Here is a 23,614-nt window from a genome sequence, read left to right as displayed (position 1 = left end):
TTTAGGAGGATGCACTCTCTGAAATGTAATAAAATGGTGTCTTAGGTTTGTGCAGAGCCATAAACTACGCTATTTGTTGGCAAACAAAACAAACAGTGGCCATGATTTATTATTAATAATATTCATAACTGAGCTATTTAGCTTGACTTGATATTTACTGGGTTTCTCTACTGAGGTTCCTCAGCACCATTTCCAATAATGTACTTTGATTAAGTTGGGAACAGCTATTGCCACGTGCTTAATTAACTCAAGGAGTTAAATGCTTGAAAAGGTCCAACCATCATTTTTTGGCTTAGGATGCTGCTTAATTTCCTATTCTGGTCTGTTTTGACCCATCCTTTGAGCTCCTTTTCCCCAGCGCACACATCTCTTAGGTGTAAATGCCAGTTTACCAACAGGACTCTTGTTTTCCATTACAAGATTTGGCTAATCCCAGTTTCAGTGACTTTTTTTGCCCTCTCAGTAGGGCTCAATTGCTCACACATAATCTTTCCCTTCTGTTTTCTTTCCCCGTTGGACAACACCCTCCAGGACTGAAAAACTCTTGCCTTGTACTCAGAGGCTTGCAATTACACAGCAATTTTGACTCTTGACCCAACTAGTAGCAAGAAAGGCTATTGTCTAATGAACCACATAAAAACAGTTCTGGGATCCAACAGATTGCTGTGATGGAAATGAAAGCTCTCCCAGTGAATTGACGACTGATTTGTTTAACCATATGCCTCGGCAGTCTTTCTTGCTCCCCGTTAACTACCCATCTCTAGAGTATCTGTGATCTGTGGGTCTGCGATGATGTTGAAAGACAGCATTAATAATAACTGCCAAAATGTGCTCCATGATGCATGGCCCACAGTAGGGCCAATTGAATAGGATTTAAGCCATGTTCAGAGAATTTTGTGTGTCATTTTTGACTACCATAACATGCAGGCACTCAAGGTTTTGAGTGTTAAGCGCCATGATTAAGCATGCATTTGATGATGAGAGAAGGGCATCAAATCTGTGCAGAAAAAAAAAAGGTGGTCATATGAAACCCATGGCAAAATCTAGTCTCGTTGCTGGGAAGTCCAGGCACATTTAGGGCAGCAGCCATCCAAGGTTTAGAGCTAGTCCAAGGCCTAGCAAGAAAGGCAAGAGTCTGTAGGAGAACATTAGTGGAGAAAGTTGCCAGTGTTTTGTTGCAGAGCTTATGGTTTCTACTGGGATTGGTTTTGCTGCTATTATAGGTTCTGTTCTCATTACTTTCTCTCCTTCCAACATGATAAAAAAAAGTTTCCTTTCCTGTTATTATTGTTGAGGAAATAAAATGACTCATCCGTTTAGGAAATTGTCATCTTGATTAAAGATGGGCTTTAAAACCCCTCAATTCCAAGTTTTAGCCTGGGGCGACTGTCAGATCTGAAAATGATTTCCAAACTTTTGAGATTGGGACTGCTTTGCCTTCTGATACGGGCACAAAATCAGGTTACAAGTGCTTGTTGTTAGCACAGTTGCTTCTGAGGTGCACTCAAACCCTTAGAGATGGTTTCTTTCTCCTTCTTCCAATGTAAAGACTTCACTTGATGTGGCTTCAAAAATTCATTGTGTCTTCAGACCTGCTTACAGATCTGCTGGGTGCTGGAAACAAGTGCAGCTCCCCAACAGGCACCCAGATTCTGCGTTCATGTTTAACTGGTGGTAGAGTGCAAAGAGAGGGGGATAAATAAGTAGGGGCAAAAAAAAAGGGAAGGCAAAATAATTTCTTAAATTGAATAAAAGCAGTCAGAGAATAATGCTTCTTGTCTTTCAGAGCTGAGGAAATCTGTGATGGAAGTAGGGGGTGGTAATTTCTGTTTATCAGCTCTTGAGAGGAAGCAGAGTTAGGGGCTATTTTGCCATTTTGGAGTTGGATTTACTTTGCAGCACAGATTGTCCAAACACAATGATGAGCTTTTACTGTAAACTGTGGGGCAGCTGGATATGAAAAGCCATCTTCTGACTTTATTTCATTTAGGCTTTTGTTGTCTTTTATGATATTGAAAATTTTGAAGAGTTCTCAGGTTAGACACCTCTCGCTCTAAAAGGCCAAATTGAAACCCTGGACCTCAAATACCCAGAGGACTGGGAGGATTTGATCCAGGCTTGATTATGATCTTTACAGCCCTAGTTTACTTCCCAGTCCAGCTGGGGATCTTTACAAGGTCTCAGGCCTCTGTATCTCTATGATCTTTGCCTGGCTGCCTGTCCACCAAACCTGTTTGCTGTTGGCAGTGTGTGACGATGATCATGTTGACTTCAGATGTGAAGGGGAAAGTGATGGGGCTGAAGCACAGGTGACAAAACAGGAAGGTGGCCAAAAAAGTACTCGGGAATCAGGTCACTGGTGTTGCTCACAGATCCCAGGATCACGTTTACTCTTGCTTATGAGTGGGGACAGTGGTGGGGCTCGTGTATGTGTGAATCCAGCACAGGGGTCTTGCAGGGAAAAAAGGAGTTGTGCAGATGATAAGGATGAGCCTGAGTTGTCCTCCCTATGTAAGGCTGGTGAGCCTGAAGCACTTTTTTGAAAGCAAGCCCAATGTGTGGAAAAGTTATGCAGGAGAAGACCAATTTCCATGCAAACGCGAGGTCAGAAGGTGGTGGCAAGGCTGTGACCTGCTCCGGTGAATATCAGAGCACAGCATGGCCCAAAGGCTCATCTGTGCAGTACATGATACATTGGGATGCAAATGCCTGGCAGAGTGGGGTGCTGGGGTTGTGGCTAAGTGCAGTTGTGGGGTGACTTACCTTCTCACTGCCTCTGAAGCAGTGAATTCCTGTTTTTGTAAGTGCCGTTGTGCAGTCCTGAGCAGTTAAGGGCTCTACGAATGTGGCAACAATGAGAGCGAAGTTTCCTCTACTGTAGTACAGTATCTCTTGTAATAGTGCTTGGGAAAGCTGTTCAGAAGAATGTGTGGTAGGCAAGCATGGGGTAACCCAGGACTCACTTAAATACCTCAAAATTAGAGATGGGTTAAAGATCGGAAGCCTGAGGTTTTATGTTACTTTGAAATTTTTGTTAGCCTTAACCTTTAAAACTGAGAGATATATATGTATACAATGAATCATTCTGTTTCTGTCCTGGTATTTTAGCAGATGGGGAAGTTGGTTTTAAGATGGAAGGGAGAAAATGATGATACTCAAACCAGAGGTCAAGCTGCAAGTCGTTACAGGCATGTCTTTCCTCCATATGAGTCCACATATCCTGAATATCCTACTGATGTGATTTCTAAGACTTGGACACTGGCCTAACTTCCCTGTGTGTTTCCAGACCCAGCATATTTTGGAGTGATGCTGTGATCCATGCCTACTTCTCCTTGAGTCTTGCTAAATTTTTGGCTTTGGAGAATGCAATCAGTTTTCCACCGAAACTCCTCTGAAATCCTATTAGTTTGCAAGACAAGGAAATTCTTCCTGTAGATTTTTCTTTATATTTCTTTTTTTTTGCTTCTTTTTTTTTTTTTTTTTTTTCCTTTTTCTCGTTAAAGCCTTCCTATGGAGCTCTATAGTGAGGACTCAAAAGAATTCTGTGCAGGGGAATAATTCTCTACTGAATTCTTCAGTTCTTTTTCAGAAGGGATCAGAGACGTGAAGCTTAACTGGGGGAGTTTAGTAAGTGTTTGAACAGCATTGTATACATGCAAAGTATTATAGCAGGCATCTGGGCAAAGTGTTATTATGCATGCCCATTATTCCCAAGGTTGCAAAACAGTTTAAAATATTAACTCATATATTCACATCTCTGTAACTTCCATAAACCTTCACCTAATGGGCTGAAAAATGTCATGCTTTCTCTTTGCTTGATGGCAATTTTCTTCCTGAAAGGTTGAGTAAATTCTCTCCAGCTGTCAGTTGTTCCTTTTTTTCCCCCAATTTATTCAGAAAAAGTGAGGGTGGGGGAAGAAGAGAAAACACTTTTCCCTTTTAAATTATTCTAACCAGATGCTTTTAAACAGGGCAGCAGTCTAACCTGCCGGACTTTGAGCTGATAAATGGATATAAACATAGGGCTTGTTGAAGGCCTCTGCCTTCTTTTGGTGTGTGAGGGGGATGAAAAAATGGAGGTCATGGTTTCTGAAGTCATGACAAATTAAAAGTGTCACTGTAGGCATCCTAAAGTCGACCAAGATCTTTTAGTCTGTCGGCTTAAAGAGAGTAGCACTATCCCTACAAATCCTGCTGGATAAGTGTCATAAATGTCATTTGCTATAGGTGTTGGTTTACATTAGTTCCAGTTCTGTGTTGTGGGAGGTAGTCACAGAAACATAGGTCCTGCTCCTCCGTCCTTTTATCAGAGGTGAAGACACATCTGCTCTTAAAACATGCTGCCTTTTAAGTGTGGCTTTCAGGCCAGAACGTTTTCTTCAGGCTTAGCTCAGTGTACAGACTTCCCAGGGCTCTTGAGGAAAACCTCTGAAAAAAAAAGTGTGAGCAACAATTAAAATAACAATAAGATGCAGTGTGGCCGTCGGTAGGGACTGGGGCCCTATTCAAACCTACATCCATCTCCAGCTGGGGAGCAGTGGTATGGATGCCTCAGTTCAGGGGTCTCTTGACCCATCAGAGCCTGCAGACCAAGCTTTGCTTGGTTGGCACCTAAGCAAAGGACTCAGATTAGGAGACAGAGACCTCCATGTCATCAGTAGAGAGAGAGGGTATCCATGACTGGCTTGACCTTGGATTCCCCCAAATTCTGACCCCATCCCAACCTTTAACGTCCTCCTGAAGTCAGTGGCATTACAAAGGAATAAGAGTCCAAAGTCCTGGTTCCGCTTGAATAGAGATTCAAATAGCGAATCTGGTGCTTCCGAACCTATTTGCCACCTTGGAGAGAGTTTGATGTGTGCAACACCACACAAAGAGCACAATGAAGTAGTTCAGCTGGAGAGGCCTTTCGGGCGTGCAGGTACTCAGCAGGCTCTTATCTCCCATCTGACTCAACTTCTCCCAGAACTTCTGTAACCGCTTCCTCTTCAGCCTCATTAGAGGTGAAGCTACTCCTTTCCTTTGCCCGTAGCAGCTTTCAGTTATCTTGCCTTTACTCCTGGCCTTGGGTCTTCCTACCGGCATGCTCCTGACTAACATTTATGCCTCTTGACGTCGCTGTTCTGGCACCATGGGCTGCTCTTTGCCCCGTGTTCATCCAGCTGCATCCACTTGTGTCCTGTGCTGCTTTTGCCTCCTGCTTTTTCTTCTGCAATCCATGAGGCTTTAAGCATATTTCTTGTTTTGCTGACCCAGACACTCTCTCTTCCCTCAAAGCCGAAAGACTGATACATTCTGCAAAGCAAAGTAGTCTCAATGCCTTCCTCTAAATACCCCAAATTATTGGTCTTCTTCTTGAATGCCCTTTATATGCCCTGTTTTCCCACAGTCCCCCCATTGATGCTGGGGACGCTAGGTACATTATACAGCACCAAGCAAGAAAAACACGACTGCTTACTCAGCACGGAAACACACAGTGCAAATCTGCATGGACAAAATCCAACCTTTCTTATTCCTTGCCTCATTTGAAGCATGCAGAATTGAGTAATATGGGATGTGTTGCTTGTACAGCCTCTAGACTGGGCACAGGATAGATCCTGGACCAAAGCCTTTTTGGTCATCCTTGTGCCATCACTTAGAGCTTTGAGGAATGGATGCTGAGCCAAAACCTGATGCATTCTCTATCAGGTGTGTTGTTTTATTTTATTTATTTCTTTGTTTTTCCTGAAGGGAGGGAAAGCTGCTGTATTTGGCACTTATGCAAGTGAAAATGAAATAATGGAGGAGGGGAAAAAAAAAAAGAAAGAACAGGAGGAAGGAGGAGTCCCGTGGCAGCAGCAGTAAATAAAAACAAACCTCTTGTTAATGATTTATATAGGGAAATCATTTTCCACGCATTTCAGGGTGCAGAGGGAAATGTTTGATCACAGGGAGAAAGAGAGATTATTGCTCTACCACAATGGTGTTAGAAGGAGGCTACTGTGTCTGATGGCAGCTCTCCAAGAGCAGAGTCAATCTAGGAAAGTTTGGTAATGCAGATGATGGAATTGTGCAGGGTTTTGCTTTCTGTGGCTAGTGTCTGTGCCAATAACCTTTCCCTAAATACCCATAAAACTTTCCATTTGTAGCCTGGAGTGGCTGCCACTACCTCCAGGATGGTGCGTTTGGCGAGAGCTGGCTAGAACGGAGTAAGCATTTGAAGTCCCCTTCTTGTGCACATTGACACTTTTCGCCAAAGAGTTTTATGGCTGTTGTTAACGGAATAAGTTTTGTCCTTGTAGTGGCACGCGCTGCTACACGCAGCAGAGTGCTCAGGGTATTCTCTTGGATAATCTCAGGAGTCACCTTTGGTTATACATCACACTGAGAATGATGATGCTTGGTCTGGGAGCTCAGCAACCTGGTGTTGACCTGACTCTTTGTGTTGTAATGAGATGGAGCACAGCTGGCATCTCATTCTGTTTTCTAGTGTCCCAGAGGCCTAATCTTCACAAGGGTGATGGGTAAAAATGGCAGACCAACTCTTGATTTCATTGGGATCAAACACTATTCCTTGATTCAGAGATGTAAATCCAGTGAATCAAGCCCAGCTTTACTGCAGTCCTGCAGCAGCATTTGTCTCTGAGGGCACTAGTGGGATGAGGTTGGTCCTTTAGAAACCAGAAGACAGCACAAGGAGGTGTTAACAGGTCTGATGACCATACTCCCTTCCCCAACACCCAGATACAGCTTTAGGTTCTGAATGAGTAGATTTATAAATCCTTGGCACAGTTCTCAGGCTGGAGCTTGTAAAAGTCCTTGGGCAATAAGATGGGCATCTCTGCTCCCACTGCAGATGGGTGCTTTGCTATGCTGGCTGTTGCTACAGCTGTACCTTGGGCAGTATTGCTTTTATGGGCCTTGTGATTTATGGCTGTGTCAGTTGTTTAATCATTCAGTTGGCCCTCCCTTCAGCACTGTACGATAGTTAGTTACTTACACAGAAAGGTGACTATCTGATCTAATTATGGAGTCTTAAACCTAATTATGGAGTCAAATATGATTCCATAATCTACTCTTAATGTCTCTATGTTGAGAAGACAGATACACACGTGTGTAATGTGCATACTTACATGCCTCTGTAATTATGGGTATGCTTAGGCTCTCATTTATTTCTGTCTCTTTACCTTGGGAGAGATGCTTGCAGCCTCATCTGGCTGTGAGAGATCTTTGGGTTATCTCGTCTTTTCCCCTCCAGTGTGGTTTTTCCTGGATCCCTTTGCCAGGCTTGAGCACGCCAAGGTAGAGCCATCAGTCAGTTACTCAGTCATGCTGGTAGAGGGGCAGAAAGCCGGTAGGACTCAGATTCAGGGCAATTGGATGGAAACGAGCTGAGATTACGTTCTGCTGTTGTTCTGGTAACTGCCATTAATCCTTGTTCCTTGTTTTCATGTGGATAGACCACACCTGGGAGAGCTTGCACCTCTTCCCTTCGTAGAAAGCCCTCACATAACCCATGCAAAATCAGAGGCAGAGGCGGAAGGACTGGAACAAAAGCAGTGTTGGAGGCAGGGGGACCACACTGAGATGAAACTTCTTTCTTCTGTGTAACCCTCTGTACATCTAGCTCACCCTATTAATGAGTCACTTGCCTTAGTTAGCAAGCTAGTTATTTTTGTAGATAATCTGTGGATTACAGGCATTCACATATGGTCATTCCACTTGCAATTATTCATATCAGTTGAGGATCTCATACTGTATTTATTGTATATCCACATCTCTTTTGTACATGTTTATATCCAGGTGTATCTTATAGATGGGAATTTTAACAGTGTGGTTAAAATTGTCGTGCAGTAGAGAGACCAATTTGCCCAGCACTGGAGAGAGACCAAATAATACATCACAGCAGCACAGAATGTTTGGGGTTGGAAGGACCTCTGGAGATCGACCAGTCCACCACGCTCCTCAGCACAGGATCACCTAGGGCAGGATGTTCAGGGCTTTGCCCAGCTGGGATTTAGATGTCACCAGGCCATCTCTGATTCTTTATTAAGAGATGATGTTAATTTATTTTGCTTGAAGAGGAAGTACTTCTGCCTTGTTTCTGATCTGATTGATGCAAGGCAAGTGAAAGGAAGAGGGTGTTTCCTATGGGATCTGTAGAACCTGTGGATGGAAAATATCTCTCACAGTCGTTTTTCCAGCTCCCTGCCAAAGCTGGGTTGTTCTTTCTGAGTATCATGGCCACAGAAAGTAACTAAGGCTGTGGTCCAAAGATGCGATAAATCTAGCTCCAGGTCTCTGGGCAGTACATTAAATACGCTACTGGTGCATGATACTGATCCAATATAAACTCATTCTCCTGTTCAAATTCATTCAAAAAAATTTGCAGTGGCTTAATTTTATCCCAGCAGACTTTGTATTGCATCATACTATGTCACTTGTCTGCACCACACTGGCTTTATGGGCTCATAAGCTTTACCCATCCTCTGGAAATGCCTTTAAGTTGGCATGAAGAAAGTCTTAGCCCCCATCTTATGTGCTCTGGTCCATTTGATAGCAGTGTGATCAGATGGCTGTTCCTGTTGGGCATCAAACTTGTGCTGCTGGTGATCTGGCAGTGCACAGACAGTGACCACAACCACACTTGAAATTTCTAGTTTTTTTGCAAAACAATAATGAAGAAATAGTTTGGACCTTTTTTTTTTTTTTTGTATTCCTAATGTGGGTTAACTGAGTTCAGTGCAGCTTGCTGCATGCCAGGCCGTTGGGTTTTTATGTCCCATGATGGATTCTGAAGTTTCACTGACACTTCTCATAAAAGCAGGTTTCTGACCAAAACTTTCCCTTGGGTGTAATGTGGCTTGTCCTTTGGCCTCTGCCCCAGCGGCAGCTGCATTTCAGCCGTGGCATATATAATCAAGGAAGGAGTCTTTGGAGTGAAAGGTGATATCTCATCATTAAATATTGCTGTATAGTCTCCAGTGCTTTGTGGTGAATGGTTTTAGAAAGACGGAGTGTAAAGAAGCTTCCAGGATTTCTGATATTTTGCAGAGATTAGGGATTTAACTCTATGTCACATGAGAGAATGTGACATCCAAAAGCAACATGATAGACATGGAGTTCAAGAAGACGTGGGCTCCACATTCACTATGACACTCTCAGACTCATGCCTCAGTTTCCCCTCACTTGAACCTGTTCAATAGAATTTTTTTTCTTTTTCATTTTAAGGCATTTGGGACTCTCTGGATAAAACGAAAGCAGTCTCAGTAGCTACAGTCATGGCTAGGATTAGTGTACTACAAGATTTGGGCAGCATCTCTTAACATTGCTCCAAGCTCTCTGCTGGTGCTCCCAGTGCTTGAGCAAATCAGAGCAGCAGTATGAACGCTGGGCAGCTGAACCTGGCTTGCTTACATTTGTCTAATCAGCATTTGCTTGTTACTAATGTGGTTGCTCCTGTGCATAGGGCAAAGCCATGCCAAGTGTTATACCCACTTTCACTTCATAGAGAATCCCAAATAGGTGGATTTCTCCCCCCTGCTGTGGGCTCTCACTTCTGTTTTTGTCCTCAGCAAATTTTCAGTTTAATCCCTTTATAGCCCTGGCATCTGAATACTTGCAAGCATGAGTAGTTGCCTGAGGGAGGAGAAGGAAGCGTGTTCAGAACCCTTAATGGAAAGCAGCTAGTATGACCCAAAGGGAGGTCTTGTACTTCAGGCCTTTGCCTCCAGAAGTGTGTTTGAGGTGCCCAGAGGAGCTGATAAGAAACATGTGAGCAGCTGTAGCAAGGCTGAGCACGCAGGCATTTGATTATTTCTCAGTACTTATCAGAGGAAGTGTGAATCTCTCCCTAATTAAGAGCTAATGCCAACTTCTGTGAAATTTGTTGTCATTCACCTGTGAATTATCCTCCTCAAATTTAACTTGACTGCAGGAAGCCTACTAGTGGTAACACTTTTCTCTGGGAGCTTAATTTGGATGGTAAAATGCCTCTGTCGTTGCTTATTGAACGGGATTTGATGCTAGTGAGCCTTAGAGGCCTGGAAGGGCAGCTTGGGTGAGCACATAAAAGTCTAGACAGCCCCCTTCTCTTGGGTGTTTAAAATAGAGCTAGAGTTCTCCTGGAAAATTCGCTTCCTCCCTAGATTTCCAGATCTGCACATTGCCAGCTAAGGCAGAAGAGCTGCTGGAGGAAAAGCATTCATTGCTGTCCCTTCAGTGCTTCTGCTTGCAGGCAGAGGGGAGATGGGGAGGCTTCCAAAAGAGGTTACACGTTCAGAAGCCTGAAGTGAGGTTTCCTAATTAGTCAAAGCGCAGGTAGCCTGCCCAAACAAGAAAGACAAGTATAGTGTCCCTGCACCCAAGTCATTTAACATTAACCCTGGAGGAGAGTAGGGAGATATCTAACACAATAACCCAGTTAATTCTGCATGGCATTTGAGTGCAGGGTTATTTGTTGCTACCTTCAGGTCTGGTGATATCATCATCTGCAGGCTCTCAGCAGAACAGGGGGCCAATATTTTTTAAGTGGGATTTTAAGGTGGATTTAGTATGAACTCACCTGACACTGGTGTAATGCAATGACTTTATTCATCTGTTGATTGTTTCTACTGACTTGGAGGCACACGGCCAAGCAGGGATGAGGATTTGGGCATCATGACCCAGAGCTTGGGTCCAAGACCCACAACCAGACTTTGGAGTAGGAGCCTGGCTTTTTATTCACCCTCCATAAAGCATTACCCAATGATTCAAAACCTGAAAGATCCTTCCTAGCTTGGAGCCGTGAGTTTTATTTCAGTTCCCATTTGACGTAGGGTCCTAAGGGGGGTGGTTCATTATGCCAGTGGCTGTGGTCCTTTCCCTACACCCTTGGTGGCTGTGGGTGCATCCTGCTGCCCTGCCTGCTGAGTTAGATGCTGTCTGCCAGAAGTCTGCTCTTTTTTGCCAGCATCGAGAGAGGTTAAAAACCTGTGGGCGGAGGCCAGCACAGAGTGCCCATTGTACATGCGTGCATACCAGAGCAGTAACTCCCTGGAATGCTGCACTGCGGAGCTTTTACCACCTTGTGTTTGTGTTGCAGCCCAGGAGTGTGTGTACATTGCATCCCTCTCCAAGGAGATTAACAATGCGAAATGGCAGACAAGTAGGACGGCCTTTTTTTTTGATTGGACCAGTTGGAAGAGGAAGGTAACCCTGACTCCCACCTCCTCCATAGGCACAAAAGAGAGGCGAGGTGCAAGGTTGGTCAATTAGGTGGAGCAGCTCCTTGCAACTGGGTGGCTTTAATGTACTAATTGCGTTAGTAATTAGTGACTACCACATGGTAAACACTTGTGTTCAGAACTATGTAAGGGCATTATCTAACCCACCCTACAATGGGTTTGAATGAGGTAAGCGTTATCCTTGTTTTGCAGGTGGTGAAATGGAGAGACTTGCTGACCACAGAGTGAGTCAAGGCAGGCATGCAGGAGACCTTGGGTCTGTTAGTTCTTCAAGATCACCTTAAATGAGACCAGTGGCAGCAGCTGTGGGAAATGAGTCTCCTCCCTATTGCCAGAAGATGTGCAACTTAAGCATAAGTGTTTTTATGGTGTACTTCTATCTGCTATGAGCTACAGAAATCCTCTAAGACCAGATGGCAGTTCAGGCTCTATGATACTTCTTCCTTTTTTTATTTTTTTTTTTTGCTTGGACTGTCAGCTTGTGCTATTTATAGGAACTTTATTTGAATTTGTCTACTGGGACCTGGGTGGATGTCACCCAATGATTTCATGGAGCTCTAGGATGCTTAGGACTTTCCATTAGTAGCCATATGTGCCAGGGTCAGCCAAGTGACCCGTGGCCATACTCCAGTGGAAATGTGGATATATAACTAATAGAAGGTGCTTGTTATTACTTCTTTTTGAATTTTAAGCTTGTGCAAGGTATTTTTAAAAAACCAGAAAGAAGCCAGTGGTACAAGGAAATGTGTTTTTTCTTGGTGAGCTGTGCTTTAGAGTAGTCTACACTTATAATGCTGTTATGATTTGGTGATAGGTAGCAAGATAATTTTTGTTTCTCCTTTATTGTTACTAAGAATGACCTGGGAAATCCCTGGCTGTGCTCATATTTTGTTTGCAGTTGGTCAAGGGGTGGGGTTTGGCAGTGTAGCAGAGCTAATCTAGCAGGGAGCTACTGCTGAAAGAGTAGGTCTGCACCCCCAGCACCTACTCCTGGCAGTGCCTTCTTGTTTCCTTCTCCGTATGCCAGAAGGGATACTCCTCTGACCCACCAGGGAGCTGTTTCTGCTAAAGTAGCAGAAAATATCTAAATATCTTTGTTTTTCTCTGAGATACTCTTCTGCTAATTTAGCAACTGGCTTGCCATGATGGGTGGTGCAGGGTAGCTAGATGGGGTTTTTATGGATGGTGTATGAAAGCACCTAAACACCTAAAGCACCTAAACAGCACCCTACATATATATATATTTTTTTTTTTTTTTTAAGCAAATGTTTGGTATTTGGCTTTGCCTTTCTATGTCATTGGGTGACACATCTTTTGCCTCAGCTGAACATTCACAGCTTCTCCCATTAACTTTGGCCAAAACTTTGTTAAATACTGAAAATGAGTTCTTCCATCTCAAAGGGTTCAATCTACAATGTTTTAAAGAAAGCCCACATTTGAAAGGATGAGAGCACAGTCTTTGCTTCAGTCAGCCTAAGCCTTTGCCGCAGAGCAGCGGTACCCAAGGATGAGGAACTCTGGAAAACATTGAGTTTAGTTTTCCTCCATTGCGCTCAGTACTTGGGTCCCTGATATGCCCTGCAGGAGGCCCAGGTGGATCCTCCTGCACTTCCAGTACCCCAGGGAGCATCTTGGGCTGCAGACAGTGTCTGCCTGGCCCAGTGTGTAATGAATAATTCATCCAAAGCAGAGTTCCCCCCAGAATAGTCAGCAGCTGAGGGCATCTCTCTCACACATGGGAAGTGGGAAAATAGGGAATTTGAAACTCTTCTGCCTGATTCATAGGGCAACACCATGTTTTCTGTGCTCTGATCACTGTGTTATTGTTTAACCTGAGGCAAGAAAGTGTCTGCCTCTATTTTTTTTTTCCCTCTAAAAAACCCCGTGACAACGAGCACTTTGAAGTAATGAGGAGGTTCATGGGTGTGGAGAGCTGGTTTACCCCTCATTTATTTCCCAAGTCCAGAGTTGAAGATGTTCGCATTTATACACCATTTTTGTTTGTTTTTTTTTTTTTATATATCCATTTTTATCAATTTAGCAATACACATGGCTGTCACTCCCTGCTTTGCGATACCAGATCTAGGCCTCAGAAATGCTGGCCAGCCTTGATTCCCATTTTGCTTCAAGGAAGGCCCTTGAGATGCTGCAGGGGAAGCCCAAGCATGCCCTGTTTCAGTCATCTCCACACTTGCGTCTGATACATGTGCGTGAGCTAACTTCCTTTTTTTCTTCTCCTTTCTTTTGACAGTGGCAGAATTGTTCTCTTCAGAGCTCCTTGCAGCCTCTGGGTGATCGGGACATTGAATTCGGCAGACAGTTACCATTCGTTCCCTGGGATCGTACTTGTCCTTGCTCTCCTCGTCCCCTCCCACACTCCCCTTCCCTCTGATAAAACTCCAGGGCATTGCGGTATTGCTATGGAGCCCAGGGAGACTTTGGGCAACTCCCGGCAAAGGGGGGGTGAGGCAGACTTTCTGCCAGCCACCGTCACCTCCGCAAAGCCTCCACCTGCCTCCAGCTGCACGGGGGAGACGATGCTGCCTGCGGCAGGCTCTGGGAAAGGGATCCCAGTGAGCGGTGAGAGGCTGGAGCCTGAGGAAGAGGATGAGCTGGGTTCTGGGAGAGACGTGGATACCACTTCCAATGCGGACAGCGAGAAATGGGTGGCAGGAGACGGCCTGGAGGAGCAGGAGTTTTCCATCAAGGAGGCTAACTTCACAGAGGGGAGTTTAAAACTAAAGATCCAGACCACCAAGAGAGCTAAGAAGCCCCCAAAGAACTTGGAGAACTATATTTGCCCTCCCGAGATCAAAATCACCATCAAGCAATCTGGGGAACAGAAGCTTTCCAGAGCTGGGAAAAATAGCAAAGCAGCTAAAGAGGAGGACAGATCACACTCCAAAAAGAAGGTAAGTGCTATTCTTTCCCATATTTCCCCTTTCTCCTGAAAGCAGAGGAAGAGGGTAGGATTAAACCTGCTCAAACAGTTCATGTCAGAGGCACAACCTTTGCAAGGTTTGCAAAGCCCCACTTGGCCATGGAGGAGGAAATACAGAGCGGGTATCATCCCACACTGCCACGTATGCTGCAGGGATGATTTTGAAGTATCCTTCAGAGGAACCAATTCAGAAGGGATCAAAAGTTCAGCTGGGCCTCTCCTATTTTTGTGCGTAATTGAGATCTGAGATTTAAGATTAATCATTACATGAGTGATAAATTAAGGAGCCCACTTCTAAACTGCTTTGTGTCTGAGTGCTAATGCTCAAGCCTTTTGGCAGTTAAAGCTTTTAACTACATTTTTAAAATACAGGTATGTTCACAGCGAACAATTGAATCCATTCCTGTATACTCGGCGAAGGGCTCTATTATTCTTGATTACAGTATTGTGCTAGCAACGCTATAGTTATGCTTCAGAAAATACTTCCATTATAAGTCTCATTTTCTTCCAGATGGGTATCATTTTCTTGAAATATACTTCTGGAGAGAAATTTTTGGTACTTTTAAGTTTGGGTAAAAATTGATCTTTTTTTAATTTTTTTTTTTTTTTTTTTTTCATTTAGTAAAGGAGAGGAAGAGGGAGGGGAAAACAAAGAAATCCTTTCTTTGTAGGATCTGTTTTCAGGAGTACCCTTTTGTTTTGATGTTGGCTTGATTTTTCATCAATGTGCCCTACACTTAGTCTTTAAAATAAATTTAGTTCAAGTGTTTTAAGCAGCACTGGTGGGGGGAAGGACATCTGGTGACTACTCACATTATTTTGGGTGTAGTGGTGTTTTCTGTCCTAGGGATTAGACAAAGGAGTTCTGGTGGGGTTGAGGTTTTATCACAGCACAAATACTTCACCTCTGCTTCCTTTGCAACATGTGAGCATCGTGATGAGTTCAGACAGGAACCCGGATTTGATGAAAGATTCATGAGTATCTCTGAAACCTGGACAAATTCATCTGGGATGTAGACATCAACTGATTAGAGCTCAGGGATGACTTGGCTTTGCTGCTCATGCACAGCAAGGGATCCAAGCTGCGGAAGGTCCCCACTTCTCCCATACTTATACATGTGATGGATGCTCACAGGGTTACTTTAAGCTTTGAGGAGGCTAATTGCCAACAGCTCTCCCTGGAGACAGTCTTCCCGGCAGAGTGACTTAGACCAAAAATCTGATAACTCCAAATCACTTTTTGAAACATCAACTTTTCCCACTGACTCAAGGCAGAGCCCAGGGAGATTAACGTTGCTCACTCTGAGAGTACTTCTCTTAGAAGCTGAACTTGGGGGGGAAAAAAAAAAAAAAAAGCAAAATCAAGGGGATTTTTTTCTTAGAATCCTGCTAAATGGCATCTTCCATGTGCATGAAAAAAATGTCTTTTTAGCACAGCAGGGGTTTGGCCTGGCAATACACTGAGAAGAGATTTTCCCACCTGTTGAGAAGAATGGGCTGTCTTCTTAGCACTGAGCAATGTCTTATTTCCGCTCCCCTTTCCTCCCTGAATATTTGTAGAGGTCTCAGGGGAACTAGCGGTTGGTGAGACCATGCTCAGTGACAGCAAAAGTGTCACAAGCAATCCCTCCATGGCCATGCAGGGAGAAAAAAAGACTTGCAAACCACTGCATAATGTGCACGGGCCATGGAGAATATGACTGCTTAGAAATCGGAGCTTTCGTTTCTATTTATCACCCAGTCAGACAAGTATGGAAGGCATGTTCATTCCTCCATGTGGCCATTTGAAAAGGTTAAATAAATAAAACTAACTATAAGGAAACTGTGTGCAAAAAACCCAACCCCAACGACAACAAAAAAAGCACCTTGCAGTGTGGTTATGCTCAGCATGAGACTTTAATTGCAGAAAGATAAGGAGTTTGAAAGAAGGAGACATGGCCTAAATGTGGCTGAATCTAGCTTACACTTGTGCTGTGAGGTCCGAGCTGGCTGGTGTTGTGTTCACATCTTGTGTGCAGGCTGGAAATGCTTTGGGACAGCACTGGCTTAATCTGGCCATTAAAACAAAACAAAACAAAAAAAACAACCCAGCAGGTGGATGCTCTGAGCAGATGGGGAGAGTGCTGCTGCACTGGCGCATCCATTAGCATAACACCCAACGGCTGCTGCACGGCAGCTGCTGAGCTGGGGCTGTGGCAGAGAACTCCCCAGCAGGGATCTTAAGGACCCTGGTGTTGAGATCTCAAGGGGTTTGATACCTGGAGACCTGCAGCCTGCATCCCCAGGGTGGTAAATATCCTGCATCTCTGCAGCCGAACGGATTTTGCGCGTGACTGCCTCTTAGCTTGTGGGTTGCAGATCAGGCCTTGGCTGCAAACATCTCATATCAAGGGGTGATGAAAGGCACTACAGGGGAGGGAGGCTGGGAATCAGTGGAAGAAGGGTTGCAGTGCTGGCAGCCCAGTTGCTTTCATGGCCAATTCATGTGTTTCATGGCAGTTACGGAGATTTTGGGGGGAAGACAGGAGGAAACAGCAAGTTGACACTCAGGTGGAGCTGAAGCTGTCTGGTCCCCAAACCCTGTTTTGGTTTCCCTGGGAGAGAGGAGCATGCGCATACCTTCTGCATGTACTTGCAGAACCATTGAAAGCTGTGGTAGTGGTTAAAAAAAAAAAGTGATTGTCACATTTAAATGATTCTGGTGGTTTTGATATTTCAGAGTTAGGCTGTTTGATTGCCTGTTGCTTCAATCAGCCCAAACTCCAGAAAAGCAGCTACTGACAGCAGCAGCAGGGAACAATGCCTTTAAACGAGTGGAGCAGATCTTCAACTGGCATCACTCCACTGTCCTCAGTGGATTTTTTCCAGGAGAGTTTGGCCCAATGTATGTGTTACCTTTGTGCATGGGAGCAGCACCATTATTTGAGTGTACCAACTTGCTTATGGATTCAGGGCATATATATGGGTGCCACAGACCCATATATAAGGATGGAGAGCTAAGCATAACCCAAGCTGCAAGTGCCATGCTGGTGTCTCTGGTCGGTGGGACCAGTTGTCCTGTACCTCATGGAGTAGCACCTGAATTTATCTTTCTCCCTGAGGAGGAGCAAACTCTATCAGGACTTGAAAAATCACTTAAGTTTGTTGCATAATAATTTCAGCCACATCTCCAGTAGTCCCCAGTGCTTTGAAACACCACTTCAGCATTCTTGCAGGAGTTTCAATACACACAGCACAGAGGGCAAGTAATGAAAACATGGAAGCAATTTAAGTAACAGCATGTGGGTACACAAAGGACTGGTAATGCCAGCAATGTAAAGAGGGGCTGTGAACTGGGGATATAGCATTTATTCAGTGGCCACTTAGGGAGGAAGAAGATATGCCTGTTCCTAAGCTTTCCACTGCTCTGCTAATTAGGCAATAGGGGCTAGTGCCTGATTTCTAAAGCTGTGGTCCAGGGAGCAGTGGTGATTAGAAGGGGGCTCTGTGGAGAGCCACGCTGCTCATATGCTGAGGCCTGGGGTTTTTTTGCCTTTGATTCCAGCTGCTACACTGTATTAAAAGACGTAAACATACATTAAATACTTTCCTTATGTTACTTTTCCATGTGAGCAATCGCCCCAGGGATCTTATGCGATCATGAATGGGGGGGAAGGGAATCCAGGAGAGGATCTTGTTGGGTACGGTTGCTGATGCCCTGGAGCAGGGAGGGAGGCAGGGTGTGAGAGAGCATCAGCGTTGGGGAAACTCTGCTACGCCAGCTTGAATGCTTGGCTGCAACCCAACAACTCTTGGGGTTTCTTTTAAGTCATGACCATGCCAAGTTTCACGTCAGCTTCCCCTTTTTGAGAATAAGAGTGAAGGTAGTTTCCTAACCCTTTTCCTGAGGCTGGTCGGAAGGTGAATCGTAGCTTGGGCTGTCTGTGCAGCCACTTGTGTGGCAACTGGGAAGTGCACAAATGTAAGCGTTTGCTTTTATTTCAACCCTTCGGTGTCTGGGGATGGAGTGGGCTGAACCCTTGCCACTTCTAAACCCACAAATGGCTCAATTTCATTTATTCTGATTGGAGAGGGAGGGAAGAAAAAAGCCAGGAGCTCAAAAGATATCTTGCTGGCATGTTGGCAAGCCCCGCAGCCGCTGCTCTCCCACCTGCAGGCAGGGTTGCTCAAGTCCAGCATCCTCAGCATCACTAAAGGTGCCTTTTTCTTTGGATAAGGAAACTTGCTGTCACTCTGGAAGGGCACTGAGAGCGTGGCACCAAATGCAACGAAGCAATCCATCAGCATTCCCTGCCCTGTAGCATTTAACAAGCCCCAGATGAGCAATATTTCCCTGGGTTTGTTTTATTTCCTCCCCCCCCCCCCCGCATTTGCTGCTCTGTCTATTTTCTTGTGTCTGTAAGCACTTCATTTCCCACCCCCTTTCTTTAAGCATAGCCTGACAAATTTTCTTTGGAGCTTCCATCATATGCATAATGTTCTGCTTCAGGGGATGTAAACTCATTTTTTTTGTAATTATTATTGCACTGGGTTTTTTTGAGAGCTTGGGATGGGTGAATGCATTTTATTGCTGAGAGATAAGCGGCAGCAAGTCAATTGGAAGTAAAGCTTCCTTGTGTGCAGTCAGAGGAAACTCTATCCTTGGATTTTCTTGCAACATTTTTTTTTCCTTGAGTTCCTGTAGGTATTTGCTATTTCTCTGCAGGAAGCAGTTCTAGCACTTTTTCCCTTGAAATTCAATTCATCTTCTTCCTTTCCTCTGCCCCACACATGTAACTTTCTCCTGCGGTTTGCCTTTCCTTGAGGACTCTCTCATTCGCATGCTTTCCTCTTTGCACCCCTCCTTCCAGAAGATCATGAATGCTTCCCCCCCCCCCCCTTCTTTGCATCGCTGACTGCACATTGCACTTTCCCTCCATGTTCTCATGTGCATCTTCAGCTCTTGTTGGATTACCCCTGTGCTGGACTTCTCTCCCCAGTGATTTGTGTGCGTGATCATCCAATTGCTCAAAGTGCATGCTTATTCCTCTTTGCTATGGGCATTTCTGTGCGAGAAGTTCTCTGAGATAGCTCTTCCTGTTGCAATCCCAAATGTGGCTCGTGGAGTAAGTAAGTGCATGCTCCCTGTGCTGCTTGTGGCTTAGCAAGAAGGAGAAGGCACTTGCACATTTGTGGTGGTACCTGCTTGAAGTGGCAGGCTTTGATTTACAGCTCCTTTTTCTTTTTTTTCCAAAGGATGGAGCTTCCATAGCCCCTTCAGCCTGGACCTGTTTCTATGCTGCCACTCTTGCTTAGCAAAGCCTTGAGGCTGCTCTAAATGATCCTGGTGGCAGCAGCTGGTGGAAGCTCACGCCAGCAGTGTAGACCTCAGCCTCTGCCCAGGTTATGGAATGGTGGTAGAGCCCCAGAAGTGCCAGCACAGTGGGGAAGTCATCTTCTAGTTGCATTTAAAGTGAAACTGGCTTTTGAGCAGCTGAGAGACCAATTCAGAGCTACTCTAACAGACATGAGGCTCCTGGCATTTTTACAGTCTTTCTACACAAATGTATGGGTGCAAAGCTACACAAACTCAGCTCTTTGATACTCATCCCAGGTTTCTTTTTGGCTAGCTTTTCTTTCTACAGCATTGTTGAAGGCACAAATGAAACATCTGCAGTTTGGTGCCCTCCCACCACAACTACCTCAGGCTTCCCCGCCCCCCCCCCTCCCCCCCCCAAAAAAGCAAGAATTAATTTATTTGTAAAAACTTCAGAGCCTAAGAAACCAGTTTTGCTATGAGCTGAGAACCACTCAGGCCCAGGTTCATCTTGGTCCTTGATGGCACCTGATGTGCCCACACTGCGAGCTAAGTCCTCTTGGGCCCCCATGTAGTCGCCTGGAGGAGGCTGGTCCCTCCTGAAAGTGGTTCAGTCCTCCCTGTGAAGAGCAGGGAAGGCTGGATCCGGGCTCTTACCCTTCCCTCTCCTTCCCCAAAGCCTGCTGGAGCAGTGTTCGCCTTGCATCATGTCACGGATATCTTGTGACAGGAATAAGGCAGAGTTTCTTTTCCAGCTCAGTGCTCTGCCTGAGCCAGCTGATGCCCACCCCTCACTGTCTGTCTGCTCCCAAAGAATTGTGACTTTTTTTTTTTTGCATGTAGTCAAATATTTCTTAAAGAAGCAAGCATCTGGCAGTGAAGGGATGGGCTGGGGAAATCTAAACAGCCTTTTACTGCTTAACACAGAGTGCCGAATGAGGAAGACTCACTGTATTTGATTAGCTGCCATATGACCAGGGCTTGCGGAGGCCGTCTGTGTCAAGGACAGGTTTTGTTTTGCAACAGTCATTCCCATGGCTGAGTTTTGATGGCCCTCTCTGACATTTCCTTGTTTGCTTGTGCTGTGCCTCTGTTTTCAAACCATGACAAAATATCTCCTGTGCTGGTTTGGGGGTTGAGGAGATGCTGCAGGGAAGCAACTAGGAAAACAACTGGGACTGGTGCAAGGAAGCTGGGGGTCCAGCTGGAGGTACCACAGTCCCCACCACTGAACCGTGGGAGGGGACAGGTGCTGCTCCTGGGAGCCTCGTAAAGGCTTAGCCAAGTCGGTGCATGCTGGTTGTCTTTTGAAAGCACTGTGGCCTCCAGGCTAACAGAGGTGTGCTGGAGATGCAACGTGCTGGCATGTGCACCCAGAGCTGCAAAGCTCTGTGCTGGTTGTGTCTTCATTTGCAGAGGTTTTGGGGTGCGCAGGGGTGCCAGTCCTTCATGCACATGATCACGTTCCTTTAGCATCAACTTTTGCGTGCGCTCCCTCTCCTCTCCTTCCAGGAATGCCTAACCACAGGTACTTTCTAATTTACCTCCAGCTTTTTCATCTTCAATCTGGTTTTCACACACACCCCCACACACACACACACACCCCCACACACACCAGCCCCCCCCCCCCCCCCCCCCCCCCAGCTAGCCCCCTGAGGTCAGGTCTAGTTCTTCATGTGCTTCATTCCCAGACAGGCTTCTCACTGCCCACATTGCCCTCCATAGTGGGACTGTGTGATGGACTCATCTTGAGTTTATTTGAATGGAAAGAAGGGCTTCACCTGATGCCCTCAGCTTGTCTTTTGTTTTTCTAAGAGCATTGAAACTTGTGAAACTTGGTTTCTGACCACTTTCCTCTTATGTGGCTTCTCTGATGCCTAATGATGAGTGAACTTGCTGGCCAAGCCCTCTTTGGGAGGCCCTCAGGGGTCCCTTTCTTCTGGCCAGCAAACAATTTGAACAAAATTTTTTTTAATATTGTGTCTGAAAGATTTCTGTTCTTATGTCAATTTAATCAAAATTGGTCAAAATACTCCAAAAACATTGAGGAGATGATCACGCAGGCAGGCATAGAATTTGCATGTGTATTCACATACACTCAAACACAGTGTGATCATGTTAGTCTTGTTTCCTTAGGAAACCAGTCTAAAAATACCCAGAGTAAACATGCATTGTTTTGTTTTTTAACGCTGAGACTTTTCCAAATCTTGAACGTTAAAATGATTCCATTTGATACGTGACCCTAGTGGACAAGTCCAGTTAGCTGTGTTTTCATAACAGTGTTATTTTTCATTTCTTGCCATGACCTCTAACATAAATTAGACCAGTGGCTGTTGACTCCTTCATTTCAGGACATTAAGTATTATTTCTACATCGAGCTGCAGGCAGTTGCTATCAGGAGAGGGATTCTCAAGCCATCATGCATGCACCAGTAGCAGTATACTGCTTCCAAGTAGGATGGTCAGCCTGGAAAAAACTCTATTTCTCCAGTGTGGTATCAAGCAAAACACCTTGTTATTATCTTCTTTTTTTTTTGCTGGAGTTGTGGGCTAGCAGTGAAAGTGACAGCAGAAGGGCTAAGGTGTCTTACTACAGAAATGAGGTTGCGTATTTGAGATGTGGCTTGGACTGTGGCCGCTGTGGAAGATAGCATTGCTGATGATGAGGACATGGTCATTCAAGATGGACAGTCAACTGCAGCTGTGTTTGCAGAACTAAGTACATCTCTACCAGGCTTGTTTTAAGATGGTGCCTCATGTTCCTATTGTACATCAATGTCTACTGTTGGCAGGTCCTGTATGAAGGCATCAGGAGAGCCTGTCCTCCTGCGAGTTCACAAGCTCTGTAGAAATAAAAAAGGAGAAACAAAACCATCTTGTTTCTTAGAATGGTATGTGAAATAGAGTAATGAGATTAAATGACTCACTCAAAAAACCTGTCACAGGCCAGAGTAACACTCGGGCCTTTTTCACTGAGCTGTGGTTGCTTAGCTGTGACACAACTGGGTCTCCCAGGTGGTGGCCTCATCTTCAAGCATTGGGTGCACAGCCCTTCTGGAAGCCAGTCCTCTTCTACTTGTAATTGAAACTGGTGATTTTCTTTCAAAATTATTAACTCTCTGCATCTTCACTGCTAGCTTAAAAATGAAATTTATCTCAAAGAAGAGTTAGGGTTTGATGCAGAAATGAGGGGGGTGGAGTTTTAGGGCTGGTGTGCAATCAGTTGATTTAGATACCCTTAATAGTCCCTTCTGGTCTGTAAACCCTAAAATGTGGTAAAGGTCAAATAAGGAATATTTACTGGAGGACTCATTATCTTCTCATCAGTTTCTCATGGCTCTCTGTCTCACCTGGGTGGCAAGGTTTGTAGAGAGAGATGGTATCTTTTATTGACATCAGTGTTACAGCAATGCTACCACTATAAACCTGGGTGGTTCATTGAGGAATTTCAGCACTTTGTAGCATCGTAGCTTCGTGTGAGCCACTCTCCATGTGCACGACTGAAAGATGAGAATCAGCCTGGAGGGGATTTGTGGGCAATTTTGCCTTACTCAATGCTCTCAGGAGGAATGCGGTGGCACAAGCAAATGAGACAGAGGCCATGGCCCCATTCTTCTTACTGATGGCTCTGTCTGACCAGGAGAGGGCTGAGCAGTGGACACTTGGATGTGTCACTGCCGATCATGCCCTTGCTTCACTGTGGGGCAATGTTGCTGGTTCCCCACCTGGTGCTTCTGTGAAAAGGCACTTCTGTAATGCGCTTGGCAAGAATTTCCCAGGAGAATATACAGGAAATAGTTTCCTCATACCTTCAAGATAGAGCCTACACTAATTTCTAAATGGACTTTTTTTTCAGTAGTCTCCCCTGCACCCCAGTATATGCTAAAATATTGTGCTGACCTGGGTAGCTCCACCTGAATTTTACCTGTTGTATCCCCAGGTGGATAATTTGATGAAAGCCCACCCTTAAGACTAAGAAAAATAGACCTGACACAGATATTTTTCCAGTGGGGAGCAACAGCACTAACAGGGGCTTGATCAGCCCTCATATCTGCCTTCCACCAAAGTCTTTTCAGCTGTAGGGATACTCCCTACATCAGTATCTTGCCTAATCTGTATTGGTGGGGACCTTGAAGGCACTTGGTTTTTTTGCATCTTCCACTGGGAACTGATG

General features: G+C 45.0%; 1 protein-coding gene across 1 annotated transcript in view; it reads left to right on the top strand.

Moving 5' to 3' along the window:
* The window catches only part of SETBP1 (SET binding protein 1), a 263,504-nt gene that overhangs the window by 2,812 nt on the left and 237,078 nt on the right, over positions 1–23,614 (top strand). The window contains 1 exon segment of the mRNA XM_082335560.1: positions 13,456–14,116. Coding sequence (XP_082191686.1) covers positions 13,625–14,116 — 492 coding nt within the window. The 5' untranslated portion in view covers positions 13,456–13,624.

This window comes from Platalea leucorodia (genome assembly GCF_965183815.1).
Source record: "Platalea leucorodia genome assembly, chromosome: Z".
Lineage (NCBI taxonomy): Eukaryota > Metazoa > Chordata > Aves > Pelecaniformes > Threskiornithidae > Platalea > Platalea leucorodia.
Note: the sequence above shows the minus strand (reverse complement) of the source record. Positions and strands in the feature narration are given on the sequence as shown.